The 25765-nt window shown below is 40.6% G+C and overlaps 1 protein-coding gene across 1 annotated transcript in view; it reads right to left on the reverse strand.

Annotated features, from left to right (window-relative positions):
• Positions 1 to 269: 269 nt before the first annotated feature.
• LOC123732797 (intermembrane lipid transfer protein VPS13C-like) overlaps positions 270 to 25765 on the reverse strand; it is a 34870-nt gene continuing 9374 nt past the window's right edge. The window contains exons 4-6 of the mRNA XM_045712074.2: positions 17452 to 17547; positions 16851 to 16883; positions 270 to 403 (exon numbers count right to left, since the gene is read on the reverse strand). Of these exons, the coding sequence (XP_045568030.1) occupies positions 270 to 403; positions 16851 to 16883; positions 17452 to 17547 (263 nt within the window). The remainder of the gene's footprint in view (positions 404 to 16850; positions 16884 to 17451; positions 17548 to 25765) is intronic.

Here is a 25765-nt window from a genome sequence, read left to right on the forward strand (position 1 = left end):
TCCTCACCTCTGTGATGTCAGTCCACTAGTTTAACTCCCGTCTCCTCACCTCTGTGATGTCAGTCCACTAGTTTAACTCCCGTCTCCTCACCTCTGTGATGTCAGTCCACTAGTTTAACTCCCGTCTCCTCACCTCTGTGATGTCAGTCCACTAGTTTAACTCCCGTCTCCTCACCTCTGTGATGTCAATCCACTAGTTTAACTCCCGTCTCCTCACCTCTGTGATGTCAGTCCACTAGTTTAACTCCCGTCTCCTCACCTCTGTGATGTCAGTCCACTAGTTTAACTCCTGTCTCCTCACCTCTGCGAGCAGCCATCAGTAGCGCGTCTTCAATGCGCTGCAGCTCCTTCTGCTTGGCCTCCTGCTGGTAACGCTCCTCCTTCGCAGCGTCATACTTTATCGCTTTGAAACAACACACCATGGACATAGTTAATAAACACAACGGGTGTTGGAATTCCAATATTCAGGGCTTCAGGTGATGTTTTGGTACTTATATCAAATAGAACAAGACAACATGACTACATAGTGGATAGACATAGAACTGTTGATAGTAACATACATACAGTACAGTTTAACTGGTGTTAGCGTTTCAACATTCAGAGCTTTAGTTGCCGGTTGGACTGTGTGGATTCAACCATGGATAGACTATAGGCTTACTTCCACTGTATAAACCAAGTTTAAGTTTAGTCCTAGATTTAAAGAGGGGTGGGTTTTTTTGTCCAGGAAACGGTTGATCTTGGTCTGGGAAACCATCCAAAACAAGCCCTACACAAACCTATAGTACCAGTCAAAAGTGTGGACACACCTACTCATTCCAGGGTTTTTCTTTATTTTGACTATTTTCTACATTGTAGAATAATAGTGAAGACATCAAAACTATGAAATAACACACATGGAATCATGTAGTAACTCAAAAAAGTGTTAAACAAATCAAAATGTATTTTATGTTTGAGATTCTTCAAAGTAGCCACCCTTTGCCTTGATGACAGCTTTGCACACTCTTGGCATTCTCTCAACCAGCTTCATGAGGTAGTTACCTGGAATGCATTTCAATTAACAAGTGTGCCTTGTTATAAGTCAATTTGTGGAATTTCTTTCCTTCTTAATGCATTTGAGCCAATCAGTTGTGTTGTGACAAGGTATGGGTGTTAAACAGAAAATAGTCTTATTTGGTAAAAGACCAAGTCCATATTATGACAAAAACAGCTCGAATAAGCAAAGAGAAATGACAGTCCATCATTACTTTAAGACATGAAGGTCAGTCAATGCAGAAAATGTCAAGAACTTTGAAGGTTTCTTCAAGTTCAGTCGCAAAACCCATCAAGCGCTATGAGGAAACTGGCTCTCATGAGGACCGCCACAGGAAAGGAAGACCCAGAGTTACCTCTGCTGTTTAGAGGTTAACTGCACCTCAGATTGCAGCCCAAATAAATGCGTCACAGAGTTCAAGTAACAGACACATCTCAACATCAACTGTTCAGAAGTATTGCATGAAATCAGACCTTCATGGTCAAATTGCTGTCTAGAAACCACTACTAAAGGACACCAATAAGAAGAGGAGACTTGCTTCGGCCAAGAAACACGAGCAATGGACATTAGACCAGTGGAAATCTGTCCTTTGGTCTGATGAGATTTTTGGTTCCAACCACCGTGTCTTTGTGAGACGCACAGTAAGTGAACGGATGATCTCCGCATGTGTGGTTCCCAGCGTGAAGCATGGAGGAGGAGGTGCGATGGTGTGGAGGTGCTTTGCTGGGGACACGGTCTGTGATTTATTTAGAATTCTAGGCACACTTAACCAGTATGGCTACAACAGCATTCTGCAGTGATACGCCATCCCACCTGATTTGCGCTTAGTGGGACTATCATTTGTTTTTCAATGACCAAAACACACCTCCAGGCTGTGTAAGGGCTATTTGACCAAGAAGGAGAGTGATGGAGTGCTGCATCAGATAACCTGGCCTCCACAATCACCTGACCTCAACCCAACAAGTGCTCAGCATATGTGGTAACTTTTGGAAAAGCAAGATTGTTGGAAAAGCATTCCAGGTGACTACCTCACGAAGCTGGTTGAGAGAATGCCAAGAAAAAGGGTGGCTACTTTGAAGAATCTAAAATATATTTTGATTTGTTTAACACTTTTTTGGTTACAACAGGATTCCATGTGTTATTTCATACAATGTAGAAAATAATGAAAATAAAGAAAAACCCTTGAATGTATAGGTGTGTCCAAACTTTTGACTGGTACTGCACGCACACACACAAGACCAGATACCCAATTAGAAAACAGCCATACCAAATGTAGAGGTGGACTGGTGTGTGTGTGTCACAGTGCTCTCTACCAGAGCAGCAAGGAGTACATTACTGTGTTTGTTCTTGCCATTCATTGTTTCTGCTTCTGTGGATGTGACTGGTGCAAACATCACCGGTTAAAAGGGATACTTCAGGATGTTGTCAATGAGTTCCTTTATCTACTTTCCACAGAGTCAAGATTAACTCATGGATACCATTTTATTTGTTTCTATGTGCGGTTTGAATGAAGTTGCTAACTAGTGCTAGCACAATTGCTAACTTCCTGTTACTGTGCTAACACTAGTTAGCGTTGGCTCGCAAAACTACCTTTAACATCCTTCGTATTGGAGATGCTATCCACAAGTTCATCTGACTCTAGAGAAGTAGATAAAAGGGCCTCATCGACAACATCCCAACATATCCCTTTAATATGAAGATAATGTATTTGGCCAGGACATTATTTCTGCATCTTTGGATGTGGCTGGTATAAAATCAACACAGGTTAATATGAGGATATTTGCCCAGGACAGTATTATATCTAAGTAGCCTAGTCTAACAGTACTGCCCCTACCAAACAAAAATGGCAGTAACTGCTCATTGGAGTATAACTGAGAAAAATGTCTTGAAAAAGTTTTTTTTCCATTGTGCAGACAAATGAGTTGTAGGCAGATCACTGTTGTCTTACTATGAGGTAATGTTTTATTCATATTGACCCTGACCTGACCTTTGACCCTAGACAGCAGTTACTGCCTTCTTGCTTGGTACACCCAATGGAATACGTTTCCATGACGATTTTTTATTTTATTTATTTTTTTACACAAACTTGTGTTCATAAATGCATTCGTATGTAGCTGTCAGTTTCATATAGTTTGATACTTGTATCAGCAAAGAACAAATAAAAAAATACAACAAAAAAAGGGTACATCATAGACACTGCAGCCCAAAGCTTGGTGACACCAAGGTAAAAGGCAGTAACTGACGTGAGTGATAGTAGTTACTGCTTTCCTCCTTGGTTTCACTGGAACTTTTTGTAGTTACTGCAGACATGACCTCCCATTTTCTCCAGAACAGAACACCGGGAATTTGTCCACATGATAAAGAAGACATCTAATATATTTAAAAAATATATATATAAATATGTCAGTAACTTATTTTCGACCAAAATGTGAAGTTACTGCTCTTTTGCTTGGTAGGAGAGAGTAGATGAGGCCCATTGTGCAATCCACTGTTCTATTCACTATGACATCATCCTCCCAGTTCTGAGGAGGCTCATATGATCTGATCTAAATGAGGCTGTCAACTGAGTCACAAATTCACAGGTAACAGATTTCAATCCAGTAGCCATTTGTTGCTTTTTTTTTTCTTTAGGTTTTTACTCTCAAAGTCACACTTTATATTATAGAAAAATTGTGATGTTCTAAGTCCATAACAACGCTTAAACCACATCAGGAAACCACTTTTGACTTCTGGGAAAATCAACGTTTAAAAAAAAAAAATTATTCAAGTGTGCAGGCACCTAATACTGTTGTTTGGTTAGTGGGGTTTCTGTAGCGCACATGAGATGGAGTATGCATAACAAAATGGCTACCAGATTGATGCAAATAATCATGATATCATTCTGCCAGGTAGGCAGAGGCTTCTTTGTATCTAGTTAACCTTTAACTGAGAAGGTTTTTGGGAAATCCTTTCCACCAACCAGAAGACGGTTAGGCCCATTATTAGCGTCGCTATATTTTTCCTTTTCCTTAATTGTTTGAAACTTGGACAAAACCCCACAATAGAAACTCGAAGCCAGGCCTCCCGAGTGGCGCAGCGGTCTAAGGCACAGCATCGCAGTGCTAGCTGTGCCACTAGAGATTCTGGGTTCGAGTCCAGGCTCTGTCACAGCTGGCTGTGACCGGGAGACCCATTGGGGCGGCGCACAATTGGCCCAGCGTCGTCCGGGTTAGGGGAGGGTTTGGCCGGCAGGGATGCCCTTCTCCCTTGGCCAAGTTTCGCACTAGCGACTCCTGTGGCGGGCCAGGCGCCGTACACGGTCGCCAAGTGTACGGTGTTTCCTCCGACACATTGGTGTGGCTGGCTTCCGGGTTAAGTGTGCATTGTGTCAAGAAGCAGTGTGGCTTGGTTGGGTTGTGTTTCAGAGGACGCACAGCTCTCGACCTTCACCTCTCCCGAGTCCGTACGGGAGTTGCAGCAATGAGACAAGACTAACTACCAATTGGAAACCACGAAATTGGGGAGAGGAAAAAGAAACGCGAAGCCAGTTATTTTATAAATACTTCCTCATTATGCGTTCTCCTGTTCTATTGGTTTTCAAGCCACTAAAGGTATTATACTAGTCATATTAGCATCCCATGATAGTTGTTGATAATCCCAGTCATATTAGCAACCCATGATAGTTGTTGCATCTTTAGATCTCCCCTCATTCTATATTCTAACAGATATTTCCATCTCTGTCCATGAAACTGTGTTTTCCCGGCAAAATGCATTTTGGAACATTTGCACGTAGGCATACAGTCGTGTGCACATTGCTGCGCTTAAAATGTGAATAAATAATAGTTTAGCAGCATTTTAAGCTAAAACATTCTGATTTGTTCCATCAGCCGTATTAATTGATAGTGTTTACCTCCACTACACTACTTTGATATGCATTGTGGGGAATTAAGGAGTATACGCTATGCCCATTGAAAATGAAGTGGGTATACGGTGTATAGCCTCCACTACACCACTGCTGAATCTGTATGCTAATCACAACATTAATATATATGTTTGCTTACTGCATGACCATCTATAGCCCAACACCACCAATTACGCTGTAAAGGAAAACTTTTTCCCTCACAAGGAGAAAACATGTTGCTTTTTCCTGTTGTGCTTTTGTAATAGAGGTTTGAGTTAATCCTGGGCTGGGCCACACAGACAAAACAATTACTGCCATTATGTTTTATATTGAATATTAGGCTACGTGTTATTTTGTACTTGATGTAATCAGCTATAGTAGGAACATTGAAACAGTCTCTCTCTCTCCTAGTGTTATGAATAGTAGGAACATTGAAACAGTGTCTCTCTCTCCCTCCTAGTGTTATGAATAGTAGGAACATTGAAACAGTCCCTCTCCTAGTGTTATGGATAGTAAGAACATTGAAACAGTGTCTCTCTCTCCCTCCTAGTGTTATGAATAGTAGGAACATTGAAACAGTCCCTCTCCTAGTGTTATGGATAGTAAGAACATTGAAACAGAGTGTCTGTCTGTCTGTCTGTCTGTCTATCTCTCTCTCCCCCTCTCCCTCCCTCCCTCCCTCCCTCGACTGCCTTCAGGACTGTGTTCGTGTCCATGGATAATTCAAGGACTTTGTGTCCAGTGGTTGCCTAGCAGCACGAGTGTTTTCTCTGGCTGTGTCAGTTAAACAGATGAATATTACATCTAAAACACACAGTACAGGATAAGGGCTGGGCAATACATCGTCTTTTAATTGTACACTACAAATCTTATTTGATTAAAGAGCAGCAGTGAATAACAATAGTGGGGCTATATACAGGGTATTACAGTACAGAGTAAATGTGGAGGCTATATACAGGGTATTACGGTACAGAGTCAATGTGGAGGCTATATACAGGGGGTACCGGTACAGAGTCAATGTGGAGGCTATATACAGGGGGTACCTGTACAGAGTCAATGTGGAGGCTATATACAGGGGGTACCGGTACAGAGTCAATGTGGAGGCTATATACAGGGGGTACCTGTACAGAGTCAATGTGGAGGTTATATACAGGGGGTACCGGTATAGAGTCAATGTGAGGGGGCACCGGTATCGAGGTAATTGAGATAATTATGTACATGTAGGTAGAGTTATTATTGATTGTAGAGCTGTTAAAGTGGCTATGCACAGATTATAACAGAGAGTAGTAGCAGCGTGGGGGGGGTGCAAATAGTCTGGGTAGCCATTTGATTAGCTGTTCAGGAGTCTTATGGGTAGAAGCTGTTTAGAAGCCTCTTGGACCTAGACTTGGTGCTCCGGTACCGCTTGCTGTGCGGTAGCAGAGAGAACAGTCTATGACTAGGGTGGCTGGAGTCTTTGACGATTTTTAGGGCCTTCTTCTGACACCGCCTGGTATAGAGGTCCTGGATGGCTGGAAGCTGGATGGCACTACATGGTCAAAAGTCTGTGGACACCCCTTCAAATTAGTGGATTGGGCTATTTCAGCCACACCCGGTGCTGACAGGTGTATAAAATTGAGCACACAGCCATGAAATCTCCATAGAGAAACATTGGTCGTAGAACGGTCCTTACTGAAGAGCTCAGTGACTTTCAACATGGCACCGTCATAGGATGCCACCTTTGCAACAAGTCCGTTCATCAAATTTCTGCCCTGCTAGAGCTGCCCCGGTCAACTGTAAGTGTTGTTATTGTGAAGTGGAAACGTCTAGGAGCAACAACGGCTCAGCCGTGAAGTGGTAGGCCACACAAGCTCACAGAACAGGACCGCTGAGTACTGAAGTGCGTAGCACGTAAAAATCGTCTGTCCTTGGTTACAACACTCTACAGAGTTCCAAACTGCCTCTGGAAGCAACGTCAGCATGATAACTCTTCATCGCGAGCTTCATTTAATGGGTTTCCATGGCCGAGCAGCCGCACACAAGCCTAAGGCCACTATGCGCAATGCCAAGCGCCGGCTGGAGTGGTGTAAAGCTTGCCACCATTGGACTCTGGAGCAGTGGAAACTCGTTCTCTGGAGTGATGAATCACGCTTCACTATCTGGCAGTACGACGGACGAATCTGGGTTTGGTGGATGCCAGGAGAATGCTACCTGCCCGAATGCATAGTACCAACTGTAAAGTTTGGTGGAGGAGGAATAATGGTCTGGGGTTGTTTTTCATGGTTCAGGCCCCTTAGTTCCAGTGAAGGGAAACCTTAACGCTACAGCATACAATGACATTCTAGACAATTCTATGCTTCCAACTTTGTGGCAACAGTTTGAAGAAGGCCCTTTCCTGTTTCAGCATGACAATGCCCCTGTGCACAAAGCGAGGTACATAGAGAAATGGTTTGTTGAGATTGGTGTGGAAGAACATGACAGGCCTGCACAGAGCCCTGACCTCAACCCCATCGAACACCTTTGGGATGAATTGGAACACAGACCGCAAACCAGGCCTAATCGCCTAACATAAGTGCCCCGACCTCACTAATGCTCGTGGCTGAATGGAAGCAGGTCCCCGAAGCAATGTTCCAACATCTAGTGAAAAGCCTTCCCAGAAGACTGGAGGCTGTAATAGCAACAAAAGGGTGTGACCAACTCCATATTAATGCCCAGTATGGATCCACTTACCAGTGCTAAATGAATGAAAGGTTCTAGACTACTTTACTGTCAGTTTTGTCCTAGTTTGGTTGAGTAGAAAACAAATCAGAAGAATGGAGAAAGCCCATTAAAACCACTTAGGATTTATTTGTTGCCATCCAGGTGACACCTCATGAAGCTGGGAAGGAGAGAGGAAAATAATGAACAGAAGAGAGAGGGGGAGAGAGAGGGGGTGAAAGAAGAGAAGAGGGAGGATAAAGAGGATGTAAAGAGAAAGGGGGAAAGGAGAGGGAGGATACCTAGTCAGTTGTACAACTGAATGCATGCAACTGAAATGTGTCTTCCGCATTTAACCCAACCCCTCTGAATCAGACAGGTGCGGGGGGCTCGGGAGGCACAGAGAGGGAGGGAGGGAGGGAGATTAGAGAATAGAGAGAAAGAATGAGGGAAAAAGAGAGAGAAGAAAGAGAGAGGGAGGAGGGGGTGAAAGAAGGGGTGGGAGAGAGAAGGAGTGAGAGGATTAGAGAAAAAAAAAATGCCAGACATTAATGCATTGACTTATCTCATAGAATAATATTTTTTAGATATTCTAAATAAGTTCACAGCCAATGGGATATTTTCTAATGAGTTCAGTGACCATTGTCCCGTTGCCTGCATAAGAGACATTAAGCTCCCTAATTATCGCTCACGTATTATTACAAAGAGAAATGTTTTGAATTTTAATTAATGAGCAATTTTCTTTGGACTGAGCTGGGGTTGAGTGATTGGTGGGTTGTGTCAACTTTCACTGACACGGATCAGGCACTTAATTGTTTTATTTCCCTGTTTAACTCTGTTGCAGATAAACATTCGCCATACAAAAAGCTAAGGGTAAAAGATAGATCTAATCCTTGGTTCACACATGAACTGTCTGAGAAAGAAATGTAGCTTGGGCTAAGGCTAGACTGACTGATTCCACATCTGATTGGCAGTACTCCAGACATTTGAGAAATGTGTCCATCTCTGGGTAGAAAAAAAATAAAAATAATAATAAATAAATAAAATGAAATTGACCAATTTTTGGAATTGTGTATCAGAGAGTGGTGGTAATCCAGCCAATTTATTGAAATCTTTAAAACAAAACTCCACCACCCTTGTTGCCCCAAGCAGGTTTTTACAGCATCTGGTCCCATTCTAGACTAAACAGAAATGTGTGGTGCTTTTAATAAACATTTTGCTTCAGCTGACCACCTGTCTGAAAGAATAGTCTCTGAAAATGCATCCGATTCCACTAGAGGGAGTCCTTTAGTCACCTCTGAAACAGATTGTACAGAATGATGCAGTAACAGACTCACAGACTTTATTTCCATTTCAACCATTTGATGTCTATGATGTATTAACCTGTTAGGGCTAGGGGGCAGCATTTGCACGTCTGGATAAAAAAAATGTACCCGATTTAATCTGGTTACTAATCCTACCCAGTAACTAGAATATGCATATACTTATTATATATGGATAGAAAACACTCTAAAGTTTCTAAAACTGTTTGAATGGTGTCTGTGAGTATAACAGAACTCATTTGGCAGGCAAAACCCTGAGACATTTTCTGACAGGAAGTGGATACCTGATGTGTTGTATTGACTTTAAACCTATCCCATTGAAAAACACAGGGGCTGAGGAATATTTTGGCACTTCCTATTGCTTCCACTAGATGTCACCAGCCTTTACAAAGTGTTTTGAGTCTTCTGGAGGGAGATCTGACCGAACAAGAGCCATGGAACGATGATGTCCCATTAGACACCTGGCGCGCGAGTTCATGTTGGGTACCCTCGTTCCAATACGTTATAAAAGAGTATGCATTCGTCCACCTTGAATATTATTCATGTTCTGGTTAAAAAAGGCCCTAATGATTTATGCTATACAACGTTTGACATGTTTGAACGAACGTAAATATATTTTTTCCCCTCGTTCATGACGAGAAGTCCGGCTGGCTTAGATCATGTGCTAACAAGACGGAGATTTTTGGACATAAATGATGAGCTTTTTTGAACAAAACTACATTCGTTATGGACCTGTGATACCTGGAAGTGACATCTGATGAAGAGAATCAAAGGTAATGGATTATTTACATAGTATTTTCGATTTTAGATCTCCCCAACATGACGTCTAGTCTGTATCGCAACTCGTATTTTTCTGGGCGCAGTGCTCAGATTATTGCAAAGTGTGATTTCCCAGTAAGGTTATTTTTAAATCTGGCAAGTTGATTGCGTTCAAGAGATGTAAATCTATAATTCTTTAAATGACAATATAATATTTTACCAATGTTTTCTAATTTTAATTATTTAATTTGTGACGCTGACTTGACTGCCGGTTATTGGAGGGAAACGATTTCCTCAACATCAATGCCATAGTAAAACGCTGTTTTTGGATATAAATATGAACTTGATAGAACTAAAAATGCATGCATTGTCTAACATAATGTCCTAGGAGTGTCATCTGATGGAGATTGTAAAAGGTTAGTGCATCATTTTAGCTGGTTTTATGGTTTTGGTGACCCTGTCTTTGACTTGACAAAACATTACACACAACTCTTGTAAATGTACTGTCCTAACATACTCTAAATTTATGCTTTCGCCGTAAAACCTTTTTGAAATCGTAAAACGTGGTTAGATTAAGGAGATGTTTATCTTTCAAAGGGTGTAAAATAGTTGTATGTTTGAAAAATTTGAATTTTGACATTTATTTGGATTCAAATTTGCCGCTCTTGAAATGCACCTGCTGTTGATGGAGTGCACCACGGGTGGCACGCTAGCATCCCACCTAGCCCATAGAGGTTAAGGGTTTTGCTAAAAGATTGATGTTAAACAATCAAAGAGGCTGATTCACTTGATCCGTTCTTACTGCAGCTGTCTGCGCCACTTATTGCAGAACCACTGACCCATATTGTGTTTCTTGGCCGTCTTAAACAAATCTACTTTGAAACATAAGTATACACCTCATACACGTGGTTCTGGGCTTTAAATCCTTCTGACTTGGATAACTACCATGGTTCTTGGCTTTAAATCCTTCTGACTTGGATAACTACCATGGTTCTTGGCTTTAAATCCTTCTGACTTGGATAACTACCATGGTTCTGGGCTTTAACCTGTTAGGGCTAGGGGGCAGCATTTGCACGTCTGGATAAAAAAAATGTACCCGATTTAATCTGGTTACTAATCCTACCCAGTAACTAGAATATGCATATACTTATTATATATGGATAGAAAACACTCTAAAGTTTCTAAAACTGTTTGAATGGTGTCTGTGAGTATAACAGAACTCATTTGGCAGGCAAAACCCTGAGACATTTTCTGACAGGAAGTGGATACCTGATGTGTTGTATTACCTTTAAACCTATCCCATTGAAAAACACAGGGGCTGAGGAATATTTTGGCACTTCCTATTGCTTCCACTAGATGTCACCAGCCTTTACAAAGTGTTTTGAGTCTTCTGGAGGGAGATCTGACCGAACAAGAGCCATGGAACGATGATGTCCCATTAGACACCTGGCGTGCGAGTTCATGTTGGGTACCCTCGTTCCAATACGTTATAAAAGAGTATGCATTCGTCCACCTTGAATATTATTCATGTACTGGTTAAAAAAGGCCCTAATGATTTATGCTATACAACGTTTGACATGTTTGAACGAACGTAAATATATTTTTTCCCCTCGTTCATGACGAGAAGTCCGGCTGGCTTAGATCATGTGCTAACAAGACGGAGATTTTTGGACATAAATGATGAGCTTTTTTGAACAAAACTACATTCGTTATGGACCTGTGATACCTGGAAGTGACATCTGATGAAGAGAATCAAAGGTAATGGATTATTTACATAGTATTTTCGATTTTAGATCTCCCCAACATGACGTCTAGTCTGTATCGCAACGCGTATTTTTCTGGGCGCAGTGCTCAGATTATTGCAAAGTGTGATTTCCCAGTAAGGTTATTTTTAAATCTGGCAAGTTGATTGCGTTCAAGAGATGTAAATCTATAATTCTTTAAATGACAATATAATATTTTACCAATGTTTTCTAATTTTAATTATTTAATTTGTGACGCTGACTTGACTGCCGGTTATTGGAGGGAAACGATTTCCTCAACATCAATGCCATAGTAAAACGCTGTTTTTGGATATAAATATGAACTTGATAGAACAAAAAATGCATGCATTGTCTAACATAATGTCCTAGGAGTGTCATCTGATGGAGATTGTAAAAGGTTAGTGCATCATTTTAGCTGGTTTTATGGTTTTGGTGACCCTGTCTTTGACTTGACAAAACATTACACACAACTCTTGTAAATGTACTGTCCTAACATACTCTAAATTTATGCTTTCGCCGTAAAACCTTTTTGAAATCGTAAAACGTGGTTAGATTAAGGAGATGTTTATCTTTCAAAGGGTGTAAAATAGTTGTATGTTTGAAAAATTTGAATTTTGACATTTATTTGGATTCAAATTTGCCGCTCTTGAAATGCACCTGCTGTTGATGGAGTGCACCACGGGTGGCACGCTAGCGTCCCACCTAGCCCATAGAGGTTAAATCCTTCTGACTTGGATAACTACCATGGTTCTGGGCTTTAAATCCTTCTGACTTAGATAACTACCATTCAATTTCTAAATTATCTTTCCTTTCCAAACTTTTAGAATCCCTGGCCAACTCGCTAAGAGACAAGAACTTTAACTTCTCGCTCTATTCTTAAACGTGCACCAGTCTGGTTTTAGACCAGGACATAGCACCGTATTAGCTGCTACGCTCCTTTTAGATGGCACAAGTCTGGTTATAGACCAGGACATAGCACCGTATCAGCTGCTACGCTCCTTTTAGATGGCACCAGTCTGGTTATAGACCAGGACATAGCACCGTATCAGCTGCTCCTCTCCTTTTAGATGGCACCAGTCTGGTTATAGACCAGGACATAGCACCGTATCAGCTGCTACGCTCCTTTTAGATGGCACCAGTCTGGTTATAGACCAGGACATAGCACCGTATCAGCTGCTCCTCTCCTTTTAGATGGCACCAGTCTGGTTTTAGACCAGGACATAGCACCGTATCAGCTGCTACGCTCCTTTTAGATGGCACCAGTCTGGTTATAGACCAGGACATAGCACCGTATCAGCTGCTACGCTCCTTTTAGATGGCACCAGTCTGGTTTTAGACCAGGACATAGCACCGTATCAGCTGCTACGCTCCTTTTAGATGGCACCAGTCTGGTTATAGACCAGGACATAGCACCGTATCAGCTGCTACGCTCCTTTTAGATGGCACCAGTCTGGTTTTAGACCAGGACATAGCACCGTATCAGCTGCTACGCTCCTTTTAGATGGCACCAGTCTGGTTTTAGACCAGGACATAGCACCGTATCAGCTGCTACGCTCCTTTTAGATGGCACCAGTCTGGTTATAGACCAGGACATAGCACCGTATCAGCTGCTCCTCTCCTTTTATATGGCACCAGTCTGGTTATAGACCAGGACATAGCACCGTATCAGCTGCTACGCTCCATTTAGATGATGTGTTAAATATGCATCACTGCATCCTGTATCAAAAAGGTTTCAAAAAAATGTCTCCCTTTTTGTTTACAAATATCTACTCCTCAGACTTCTGGCTTACCTAACTACGTTGTTATAGTATTAAAGTTACGAAACCCGTTCAGAGGGTTGTTTAACTCTTGACTTTCCTTGGGTCTACACTGAATTAGGTCGATCCTTCTTCAGGTTTAAATGCCCCCCCATTCCTGGAATAACCTGCAGAACACCATGCGTCTTGATTCCCTGGTGCTGCTAGAGCAGTTTAGGAGACTCATGTTGAGTTTGTTTAACCTCTATGGGCTAGGTGGGACACTAGCGTGCCACCCGTGGTGCACTCCATCAACAGCAGGTGCATTTCAAGAGCGGCAAATTTGAATCCAAATAAATGTCAAAATTCAAATTTTTCAAACATACAACTATTTTACACCCTTTGAAAGATAAACATCTCCTTAATCTAACCACGTTTTACGATTTCAAAAAGGTTTTACGGCGAAAGCATAAATTTAGAGTATGTTAGGACAGTACATTTACAAGAGTTGTGTGTAATGTTTTGTCAAGTCAAAGACAGGGTCACCAAAACCATAAAACCAGCTAAAATGATGCACTAACCTTTTACAATCTCCATCAGATGACACTCCTAGGACATTATGTTAGACAATGCATGCATTTTTTGTTCTATCAAGTTCATATTTATATCCAAAAACAGCGTTTTACTATGGCATTGATGTTGAGGAAATCGTTTCCCTCCAATAACCGGCAGTCAAGTCAGCGTCACAAATTAAATAATTAAAATTAGAAAACATTGGTAAAATATTATATTGTCATTTAAAGAATTATAGATTTACATCTCTTGAACGCAATCAACTTGCCAGATTTAAAAATAACCTTACTGGGAAATCACACTTTGCAATAATCTGAGCACTGCGCCCAGAAAAATACGCGTTGCGATACAGACTAGACTTCATGTTGGGGAGATCTAAAATCGAAAATACTATGTAAATAATCCATTACCTTTGATTCTCTTCATCAGATGTCACTTCCAGGTATCACAGGTCCATAACGAATGTAGTTTTGTTCAAAAAAGCTCATCATTTATGTCCAAAAATCTCCGTCTTGTTAGCACATGATCTAAGCCAGCCGGACTTCTCGTCATGAACGAGGGGAAAAAATATATTTACGTTCGTTCAAACATGTCAAACGTTGTATAGCATAAATCATTAGGGCCTTTTTTAACCAGAACATGAATAATATTCAAGGTGGACGAATGCATACTCTTTTATAACGTATTGGAACGAGGGTACCCAACATGAACTCGCGCGCCAGGTGTCTAATGGGACATCATCGTTCCATGGCTCTTGTTCGGTCAGATCTCCCTCCAGAAGACTCAAAACACTTTGTAAAGGCTGGTGACATCTAGTGGAAGCAATAGGAAGTGCCAAAATATTCCTCAGCCCCTGTGTTTTTCAATGGGATAGGTTTAAAGTCAATACAACACATCAGGTATCCACTTCCTGTCAGAAAATGTCTCAGGGTTTTGCCTGCCAAATGAGTTCTGTTATACTCACAGACACCATTCAAACAGTTTTAGAAACTTTAGAGTGTTTTCTATCCATATATAATAAGTATATGCATATTCTAGTTACTGGGTAGGATTAGTAACCAGATTAAATCGGGTACATTTTTTTTATCCAGACGTGCAAATGCTGCCCCCTAGCCCTAACAGGTTAATGAGAAGTGCATTTGTTTAGATAAAATATAAAAATTGATTGTGGTATTAAATTATAAAAAATTAAATATTTTTAATTTTTTAACTGTAACCCCTTTTTTTAAATGAAAATGTTCATGCTGAATATGTTGTCCTCAGGGCACCATTGAAAATGAGACCCTGGTCTTAATGGGTTCCCCTGATTAAATACACTTTATAAATCACTTAAAGCATCTCTGATGCTCATCTCTAGGCATCAATATTGTGACACTAATCTTCCCCAAATTGAATGCAATGTATACACATAAGCATCATGTTTCTTGAGGCATATCTTTTTTGCAAAAAAACGTACCAGATTGACGCTTTTCAATTATATAATGTTGGTATAATGTTACGTCAGAGATGAAAGAGGTCCTTTTGAGTTAGCCACAGAGACAAAGACAGTCCTGAAGGCAGGCAGTCTCCTTCACAGAGCACTGCTGGGACAGAGATCACTCAAAATGGTCCTGCCATCCCTTACATACAGCAAATAAAACAATAACATGTAGCCTAATCTAGAATCTAACATTACATACTGTAGCATATCTATGGCACTAAGCGTATAGTGTAGGCTATACACAGTGTTAAATAACATATGAAAAGAGATCCAAGCTTTTTATTGCTATATGCAGAAATCCTCTATTTTCTTTGGAATATGGTACACTTCTAAGTGCTGCTATGACAGAACTTTCAAGTCCAATAAAATACTGATTCAAACTATTGAAACCCATCATCCCTGCAGTCAGGTGTTCCCTTAGGGCCCCAGAGTCTGATTATCTTTCAGTCTTATTCTATTTATTCTGGTGTAGTCACCCATACACTTCAGCCAGTGACAGTTCAGTAGTTCATTTAAAATGTGCCTACTGTCTAAATGGCAGTCTAGAGACTCGAGGATAGCCTACTGCCTGAAGGGGGCAGCCTACTGCCTGAAGGGGGCAGCCTACTGCCTGAAGGGGGCAGCCTACTGCCTGAAGGGGGCAGCCTACTGGTATGTAAGGAAAGTGGTCAAAATAAGCATATGTAATGTCGCAATTGAATGTGAAATGACACTGCAATTTCCATTCCATTCAACAAATTATATCTGAAAAACCTTCCTGATTAACTGAAACGTCCAGATTATTATTTTTCATGACTCAAAACAAGACACGAAAAAAAACATGAGACATTTTTAAAACTTGCAGAAAGAAGACTTGTGTTTCAGATAGAAGTATAGACCCCATAACCAATCAAGGATGTAAACACTATCTGTCAGTTAGTAGATTGGAGCTGGTGTTTAATGGAAGTATAGACCCCATAACCATCCATGGATGTAAACACTATCTGTCTGTTAGTAGATTGGAGCTGGTGTTTAATGGAAGTATAGACCCCATAACCATCCAAGGACGTAAACACTATCTGTCTGTTAGTAGATTGGAGCTGGTGTTTAATGGAAGTCCACAAATCAGAGGGCCAGATAAAGACTTAAACGGATATACAGGTACCGTATAACTGTCATAGCGTCAGTATCTGACTCAGCTATTCATTTGATTTGTAGACAAAACCTTGACATCAAAAAAAGTCCCCCAAAAAAAAACAGTCTGGAGAAGCTCAGAAGATTCCAGAATAAAACCACAATACAAACCATTCTAATACCACAGTAGCAGTGTTAAATCATCAAGCTGAAATGACTAGCGGTATAGTCTGGTTCTGGGGAGAAACCGGTCGTGCAGGCTTTTATTCTAGCCCATCACTAGGACACCTGATTTAAATAAATCAAATGAAGGTATTTCAGTCTGGGCCATGATTTGCTGATTCAGTTGTGTTACCGCAGGGCTGGAACGAAAGCCTGCACACACAGAAGCTCTCGAGGACAGGAGTTGGAGAACCCAGTGTTCTCACAGGAGAAAGAGTACATTCACAGACTAGAGAGAGAGAGACTTGATTGGTCTCAGTCCACCACCTTGAACCCAGACTGGAGGATCCTCTTACCATTGTATGGACATGTACGTAACTGAGACGCAGCTGAAACACAGATAGCGCCATTGAAATATAGCTTCCTAAGGAGCTTTGATGGCTGGAGGCCACTGTAACTCATTATAGTACAGGACAGTATTACAGTGGCATAACAGTCTACAAGACAATATTACAGTGGCATAACAGTCTACAAGACAATAATACAGTGGCATAACAGTCTACAAGACAATATTACAGTGGCATAACAGTCTACAAGACAATATTACAGTGGCATAACAGTCTACAGGACAGTATTACAGTGGCATAACAGTCTGCAAGACAATATTACAGTGGCATAACAGTCTACAGGACAGTATTACAGTGTCATAACAGTCTACAGGACAATATTACATTGTCATAACAGTCTACAGGACAGTATTACAAGTCTTATAATCAAGTGTCACAAATCTCAAAGAGTGTTGTTATGAATCAATTCATGAGACTGGCATGTAGGGCTAGATGTAGGCCAACACTAAATCATTTAGAATCATTTGGAATCATTTAGAATCATTAGGAATCATTAGGAATCATTTAGAGCCATAGAACACAAAAATAGAGGGTATAAAATTATCCTTACTTGCTCCAGGAACCACCAGCAGATACAGACCATCTAACGTTGCAACTACAGCGTCATTGTACAAGTTCTTCCAAGGGATCTTCAACATCAGTTTTCCTGAAAAACAACAAGATCCTCAAGTCAAGAAGACGCAATAACATCTGAGTTATTTAACATAGTGTGTTCCATATCTGAGTTATTTAACATAGTGTGTTCCATATCTGAGTTATTTAACATAGTGTGTTCCATCTGAGTTATTTAACATAGTGTGTTCCATCTGAGTTATTTAACCTAGTGTGTTCCATCTGAGTTATTTAACAGAGTGTGTTCCATCTTGTCCAGCCATCTTGTGTCAAGATGACCACAATGGAAATAAGTCCCAGACTTTATTGTGTGTCATCTTTCCATGATTTTATTCATGTGTATGTTTGGCTTTTAAGTTGTATGTGTGCTTGTTTTTTTTTTTAAATGGTCAAATTAATAAACTAAACTAAAACAGCCTTACCTCATGGTATTCTGTAGACTTGTCTAACTACAATAACATCTGAGTTATTTAATAGACAATACAGAATACCATGAGGTAAGGTTAACTACAATATCATCTGAGTTATTTAATAGCCTTACCTCATGGTATTCTGTATTGTCTAACTACAATAACATCTGAGTTATTTAATAACCTTACCTCATGGTATTCTTTAGACTTGTCTAACTACAAACTATGCTATCCGATATACTGGTCTACCATATAAAGCTTGAGTCAATTCATTCATGGTGGTTGTCGTTTGATTACGTTGCGCCTTTGTGCTTCTGATCGATTGAATCTATGTAGTCTACACCAAGAATAGCTGGCCCCATTTTTCTGGCTGAGCATCTTTTCCTTCATAAAAAGACCTTTGAGTTCCCACGACACCGTCTTTCAGATGACAACCTACATAACAGCTCTAAAACAGGCAGCACCATCAGCAGTGTCTGATGAACAGACTGCCGAGACACCTTTTGAATGGCATCATAATTACTTTGCTGGGATTGGTGGGAAAACCTGAATAAAAATATGTTTATTCAATCCATTTACTGATAAAAGGACAGACATTTTTTTTTTTTTTTTTTTACCTTTATTTAACTAGGCAAGTCAGTTAAGAACAAAGGCGCCTGTTGGATTTAGTTGGGGCCTAATTCAATGTGGGGCTAACACTGTGCTGCTGGTAATTAATAAAATAAACTTCAAAACATCCATTCATTAAAAATGGCAAAAACAGCATCTATTTTCTATCGGGACTTATTAACTGTAGAGATAGGGGGATTTTTTTATTTTTTTTTAAATAAAGTTACAAATCACAATATTATTTTGTGCAGTATTATATCATTACTTTGACTACAATTATCTATTTTATTCCTAGGTATTGTTAGCCAGCGCTACCTGAGTCATATAGCTTTTAACATCCTATAGCTTGGTCTCCATCTTCTTTTCACACTGAAGAAAAATATCAACGCAACATGTAAAGTGTTGGTCCCATGTTTCATGAAATGAAACAAAAACATCCCAGAAATGTTCCATACGCACAAGAAGCTTATTTCTCTCAAATGTTGTTGCACAAATTTGTTTACATCCCTGTTAGTGAGCATTTCTCCTTTGCCAAGATAATCCATCCACCTGACAGGTGTGGCATATAAAAGAAGCTGATTAAACAGCATGATCATTACACAAGTGCACCTTGTGCTGGGGACAATAAAAGGCCACTCTAAAATGTAAAACTTTTTTTGGTAATAACATAGTACATGGGATTGATTTTAAGAAATGTGGTTTAATTAATTTGATTAATATTATGGTGTTTCTATTCCGAGAAAAACGAAACCCTCAGGGAGTTCCGTGAGGATGGAATGGAAAATATGGCGCTGTACAACGTGACGGTCGGGAGTAGACTACAGCATAAGTGCATTGGAGGATTCTAAGTGAATATCTAATGGGCATAACATTTCCACACCGTAATTGTAGTCTAACCAATACTCATTTCGCCTATGGTAGGCCTACAGTATACTAAAAAATATTTTTTTCAATGACGTGACTCTCCGCCAATAATTACATTTAGAGGATTGGAGGGGATTCCAAGGGTATTTTTCTGTTAGGATCTATGAGAATATCTAAGGGATTTTTATATCATTCTAAATTAATTAATTAATTAATTAATAATAATCGCTTTGTTTAACCTCTTAAGGATCAACCACCTTTAAAAACCAGAAGGTGTTTAGTTTTTCTTGGAACAGAAACACCATCATATTAATCACATTAATGAAGCAAGTACCAATCAAACGTTTGGACACACCTACTCATTCCAGGATTTTTCTTTATTTTGACTATTTTCTACATTGTACAATATAAGTGAAGACATCACAACTATGAAATAACACATATGGAATCAGTTAAGAACAAATTGTTATTTACAAGTACAGCCTACTCTTTTCTCTCCATCGGGGAATTGAACCCTGGTCTCCCGCGTGCCCGCATTCTCTAGTACAGCCATTATTGAAGGTACTTGAGGTCACGGAGAAAGTCTGGACATGGCCTGCTCTCCCTTACGTAAGGAATTACACTTCCCATGTTTACTACAGTATGTACTATAGTCTATGTTTACTTGTCAGACTGCACAGTAGCCTAATAAACAAATGCAGGTGGCTTATATCTTCAAAATGCTTTAAATGCTTTATTATCCAAATGTAAACGCATAAAGTGTACAGTACTGTATTTCTTCATCTGCATCTTTATGCTTTCGTTAATAAAATAATGATAAAAATACTCTTTCAAAATGCAGATATTGATTTAGTTATGGATCCATAACGAATTACTATGGGAATAAGTATTACTGAATTACAGAAATATTGAAAGAAATTGTTGCTTACTGGAAAATACTCTTTCAAAACACATGGTCACGTTGTACAGCGTCATTATGGCTATTAGCAAGGCTGTATTTTGGCCTTTATAAGTATTATTCTGGCCTTTATAAATATTATTCTGGCCTTTATTCAGATTACAAATTACTCAGTGTTTTTATTTTTTTTGAAAACGTAATAATCTCAAAAATATCGTTATATATAGCCTTCCCACTGTGGACGTCTATTTCAGCAGAGTTTGGCGCTGCTCTGAGACGAGCACGGAGAAACAAAAATGTTCAATTATGTTCCATGATATTCTTAAGATAAATGTGTTGACTGAATATAAGCAGGTGATGTCTGCTAAATAATGAAGTTAGGTTTCTCCAGAAATAAAGATTTCTAAAATAACAAACTGGCTTTATTTACAAATTAGTGAGAATGTCTCACCCCATGTTCAATAATTGCCTTTTCCCCCCTCGCTCACTCTAGGTTAAATGAAAACGAAATCTCCCAAATATTGTTACTTTTTAAGCCTTGAGAAAATTGAGACATGGATTGTGTATGTGTGCCATTTAGAGGGTGAATGGGCAAGATAAAATATGGAAGTGCCTTTTGAACAGGGTATGTTAGTAGGTGCCAGGAGCACTGGTTTGAGTGTCAAGAACTGCAACGCTGCTGGGTTTTTCACACTCAACAGTTTCCTGTGTGTATCAAGAATGACCCAAAGGACATCCAGCCAACTTGACACAACTGTGGGAAGCATTGGAGTCAACGTGGGCCAGCATCCCTGTGGAACACTTCCCACACCTTGTAAGAGTCCATGCCCCAACGAATTGAGGCTGTTCTGAGGGCAAAAAGGGGTACACTCAGTGTACAGGCTTTGTCAACTCCTGTGGTGTTTAACAGGACAATGATCAGACGAGTTGGCAAGACAGATTTGTTATATAGGCTAGTTAAACTAGAGGACAAAGATCATGTCTTCCTGAGCTCCAGGATTATTTTAGTTCAAAATTAACCACATTGGGTTTGAGTACCCAACGCATTCAGGCCTAAATTAGAAGGCCTTAATCTAGACTAGGCCTAAATTAGAAGGCCTTAATCTAGACTAGGCCTAAATTGTCCTTAATCTAGACTAGGCCTAAATTGTCCTTAATCTAGACTAGGCCTAAATTAGAAGGCCTTAAATCTAGACTAGGCCTAAATTAGAAGGCCTTAAATCTAGACTAGGCCTAAATTAGAAGGCCTTAAATCTAGACTAGGCCTAAATTAGAAGGCCTTAAATCTAGACTAGGCCTAAATTAGAAGGCCTTAAATCTAGACTAGGCCTAAATTAGAAGGCCTTAAATCTAGACTAGGCCTAAATTAGAAGGCCTTAAATCTAGACTAGGCCTAAATTAGAAGGCCTTAATCTAGACTAGGCCTAAATTAGAAGGCTTTAACCTAGTCCAGGCCTAAATTAGAAGACTTTAACCTAGACTAGGCCTAAATTAGAAGGCTTTAACCTAGACTAGGCCTAAATTAGAAGGCTTTAACCTAGACTAGGCCTAAATTGGCCTTAATCTAGACTAGGCCTAAATTAGAAGGCTTTAATCTAGACTAGGCCTAAATTAGAAGGCTTTAATCTAGACTAGGCCTAAATTAGAAGGCTTTAATCTAGACTAGGCCTAAATTAGAAGGCTTTAATCTAGACTAGGCCTAAATTAGAAGGCTTTAATCTAGACTCATGACTGAAGTCTAAATCCATAATGAATGTGTGTCTCAGTTAAGATGCATTGATGTGGAGATCCTCATAAGGAACAACAGGTCCACCATGGGACAAGTGATACAACTCCAGTCTCAAAGTCACAGTGGTCCAATTCCCTGCTTTGTTAATCACAACCAGATCACATGCTGCTGATGTTGTCTAGCTAGTAGGAGATATACAGACACCACTATACACAGACCAGTAGTCAACAGCTGTGGATCAGAGAGAACCTCATTCAAAAAGCCCATCTCCAGATACTGGTGGTAATGTAGTCTTGTTTTCTACAGCGGCTGTGGGAAGAGACTGGTGGTAATGTAGTCTTGTTTTCTACAGCGGCTGTAGGAAGAGACTGGTGGTAATGTAATGTTGTTTTAAACAGCGGCTGTGGGAAGAGACTGGTGGTAATGTAATGTTTCATACAGCGGCTGTAGGAAGAGACTGTTGGTAATGTAGTCTTGTTTTATACAGCGGCTGTAGGAAGAGACTGGTGGTAATGTAGTTTTGTTTTATACAGCGGCTGTAGGAAGACACTGGTGATAATGTCTTGTTTTATACAGCGGCTGTAGGAAGAGACTGGTGGTAATGTAGTCTTGTTTTATACAGCGGCTGTGGAAAGAGACTGGTGGTATTGTAGTCTTGTTTTATACAGCGGCTGTGGGAAGAGACTGGTGGTAATGTAGTCTTGTTTTCTACAGCGGCTGTAGGAAGAGACTGGTGGTAATGTAATGTTGTTTTATACAGCGGCTGTAGGAAGACACTGGTGATAATGTCTTGTTTTATACAGCGGCTGTAGGAAGAGACTGGTGGTAATGTAGTCTTGTTTTATACAGCGGCTGTGGGAAGAGACTGGTGGTATTGTAGTCTTGTTTTATACAGCGGCTGTGGGAAGAGACTGGTGGTAATGTAGTCTTGTTTTCTACAGCGGCTGTAGGAAGAGACTGGTGGTAATGTAATGTTGTTTTATACAGCGGCTGTGGGAAGAGACTGGTGGTAATGTAGTCTTGTTTTATACAGCGGTTGTAGGAAGAGACTGGTGGTAATGTAGTCTTGTTTTATACAGCGGCTGTAGGAAGACACTGGTGATAATGTCTTGTTTTATACAGCGGCTGTGGGAAGAGACTGGTGGTAATGTAGTCTTGTTTTATACAGCGGCTGTGGGAAGAGACTGGTGGTATTGTAGTCTTGTTTTATACAGCGGCTGTGGGAAGAGACTGGTGGTAATGTAGTCTTGTTTTCTACAGCGGCTGTAGGAAGAGACTGGTGGTAATGTAATGTTGTTTTATACAGCGGCTGTGGGAAGACACTGGTGGTAATGTAGTCTTGTTTTATACAGCGGCTGTAGGAAGACACTGGTGATAATGTCTTGTTTTATACAGCGGCTGTAGGAAGACACTGGTGGTAATGTAGTCTTGTTTTATACAGCGGCTGTAGGAAGACACTGGTGATAATGTCTTGTTTTATACAGCGGCTGTAGGAAGAGACTGGTGGTAATGTAGTCTTGTTTTATACAGCGGCTGTAGGAAGACACTGGTGATAATGTCTTGTTTTATACAGCGGCTGTAGGAAGAGACTGGTGGTAATGTAGTCTTGTTTTATACAGCGGCTGTGGGAAGAGACTGGTGGTATTGTAGTCTTGTTTTCTACAGCGGCTGTGGAAAGAGACTGGTGGTAATGTAGTCTTGTTTTATACAGCGGCTGTAGGAAGAGACTGGTGGTAATGTAGTCTTGTTTTCTACAGCGGCTGTGGGAAGAGACTGGTGGTAATGTAGTCTTGTTTTCTACAGCGGCTGTGGGAAGAGACTGGTGGTAATGTAGTCTTGTTTTATACAGCGGCTGTAGGAAGAGACTGGTGGTAATGTAGTCTTGTTTTATACAGCGGCTGTAGGAAGAGACTGGTGGTAATGTAGTCTTCTTTTATACAGCGGCTGTAGGAAGAGACTGGTGGTAATGTAGTCTTGTTTTATACAGCAGCTGTAGGAAGAGACTGGTGGTAATGTAGTCTTGTTTTATACAGCGGCTGTAGGAAGAGACTGGTGGTAATGTAGTCTTGTTTTATACAGCAGCTGTAGGAAGAGACTGGTGGTAATGTAGTCTTGTTTTATACAGCGGCTGTAGGAAGAGACAGGTGGTAATGTAATGTTGTTTTCTACAGCGGCTGTGGGAAGAGACCGGTGGTAATACCGTTGGCAGGAAGTCAGTGAACAGAAGTGGCTGTCAACCCACTAGTAACACATTAAAATGGGTCAAATGCAATTATATCAGTCAAACACTACAGTAACAAAGACACGGGAGAGTCCTTCACATGTTGTGGTACAACCAGCTAGCCAAGGACCTAGCTGAGATTATTAACAACTGAACAAGTTAACACTGTTTCAGAGTAAAAGTCTTTGAGATATTAACTAAATACCTAACAGTTGTCTACTTCCCAGTTAATTCTAGTAAAGTCAAGAAGCCTAGTTAACTAACTAACCAACAACAGAAACAGACAACATCAGAGTCTGATGAGAGGGAAGATGAGCGCGATACAGAACATATAAAGGGAGTCTAAAGAGAAACAAACTATTTCAGTTGTTTACTAGTTTCAGGTAAATTGAAATGGATTAAGAGGTAAATGAAAGTAGGTGATTTACTTTCCTCAGTGTTACATGTCCTCTCTCTACAGTCTCTGTCCATCTTTCCTCAGCGTTACATGTCCTCTCTCTACTCTACAGTCTCTGTCCATCTTTCCTCAGTGTTACATGTCCTCTCTCTACAGTCTCTGTCCAGCTTTCCTCAGTGTTACATGTCCTCTCTCTACTCTACAGTCTCTGTCCATCTTTCCTCAGCGTAACATGTCCTCTCTACAGTCTCTGTCCATCTTTCCTCAGTGTTACATGTCCTCTCTCTACTCTATAGTCTCTGTCCATCTTTCCTCAGTGTTACATGTCCTCTCTCTACAGTCTCTGTCCAGCTTTCCTCAGTGTTACATGTCCTCTCTCTACAGTCTCTGTCCATCTTTCCTCAGTGTTACATGTCCTCTCTCTACAGTCTCTGTCCATCTTTCCTCAATGTTACATGTCCTCTCTCTCCAGTCTCTGTCCATCTTTCCCCAGTGTTACATGTCCTCTCTCTACAGTCTCTGTCCATCTTTCCTCAGCGTTACATGTCCTCTCTCTACAGTCTCTGTCCATCTCACAGTGTTGTTAACAAATCTCTGGGCTGCGTGGACACTTTCCCCAGTAGAGATATGAAGCATCTTGGATTGCAGTAGTTTCTCTAATGTCATTAAAGGATGATCAGAGAAAGTGTCAGGTGAGGTCAGGAAAGACACTCGTCACCATAGACACAACTAGTTCTTAGAAGTAAAGGGAGAAAGCCCCTCGCACCACAGTCATTTGACTGGAACACTCATGGCCGAGGTACACCCGATATGGCCGCTGGTCTGCTCCACCCACCACGACACGTTTCCTGGAATGGGGAAATCCCCGTTCTAGTCATTCTATATCTATGGGAGAGAGAATCTACTCACAGCACAGCACGTCTCCCATTAGAGTCCATTAACTAGGCAAGTCAGTTAAGAACAATTCTTATTTACAATAACGGCCTACACCGGAGCCTGGATTCGAACCAGGGTCTGTAGTGACGCCTCTAGCACTGAGATGCAGTGCCTTAGACCGCTGTGATACAGCCCGGGATGGAACCAGGGTCTGTAGTGACTCCTCTAGCACTGAGATGCAGTGCCTT

Source organism: Salmo salar, chromosome 11 (assembly GCF_965601325.2).
Source record: "Salmo salar chromosome 11, fSalSal1, whole genome shotgun sequence".
NCBI lineage: Eukaryota > Metazoa > Chordata > Actinopteri > Salmoniformes > Salmonidae > Salmo > Salmo salar.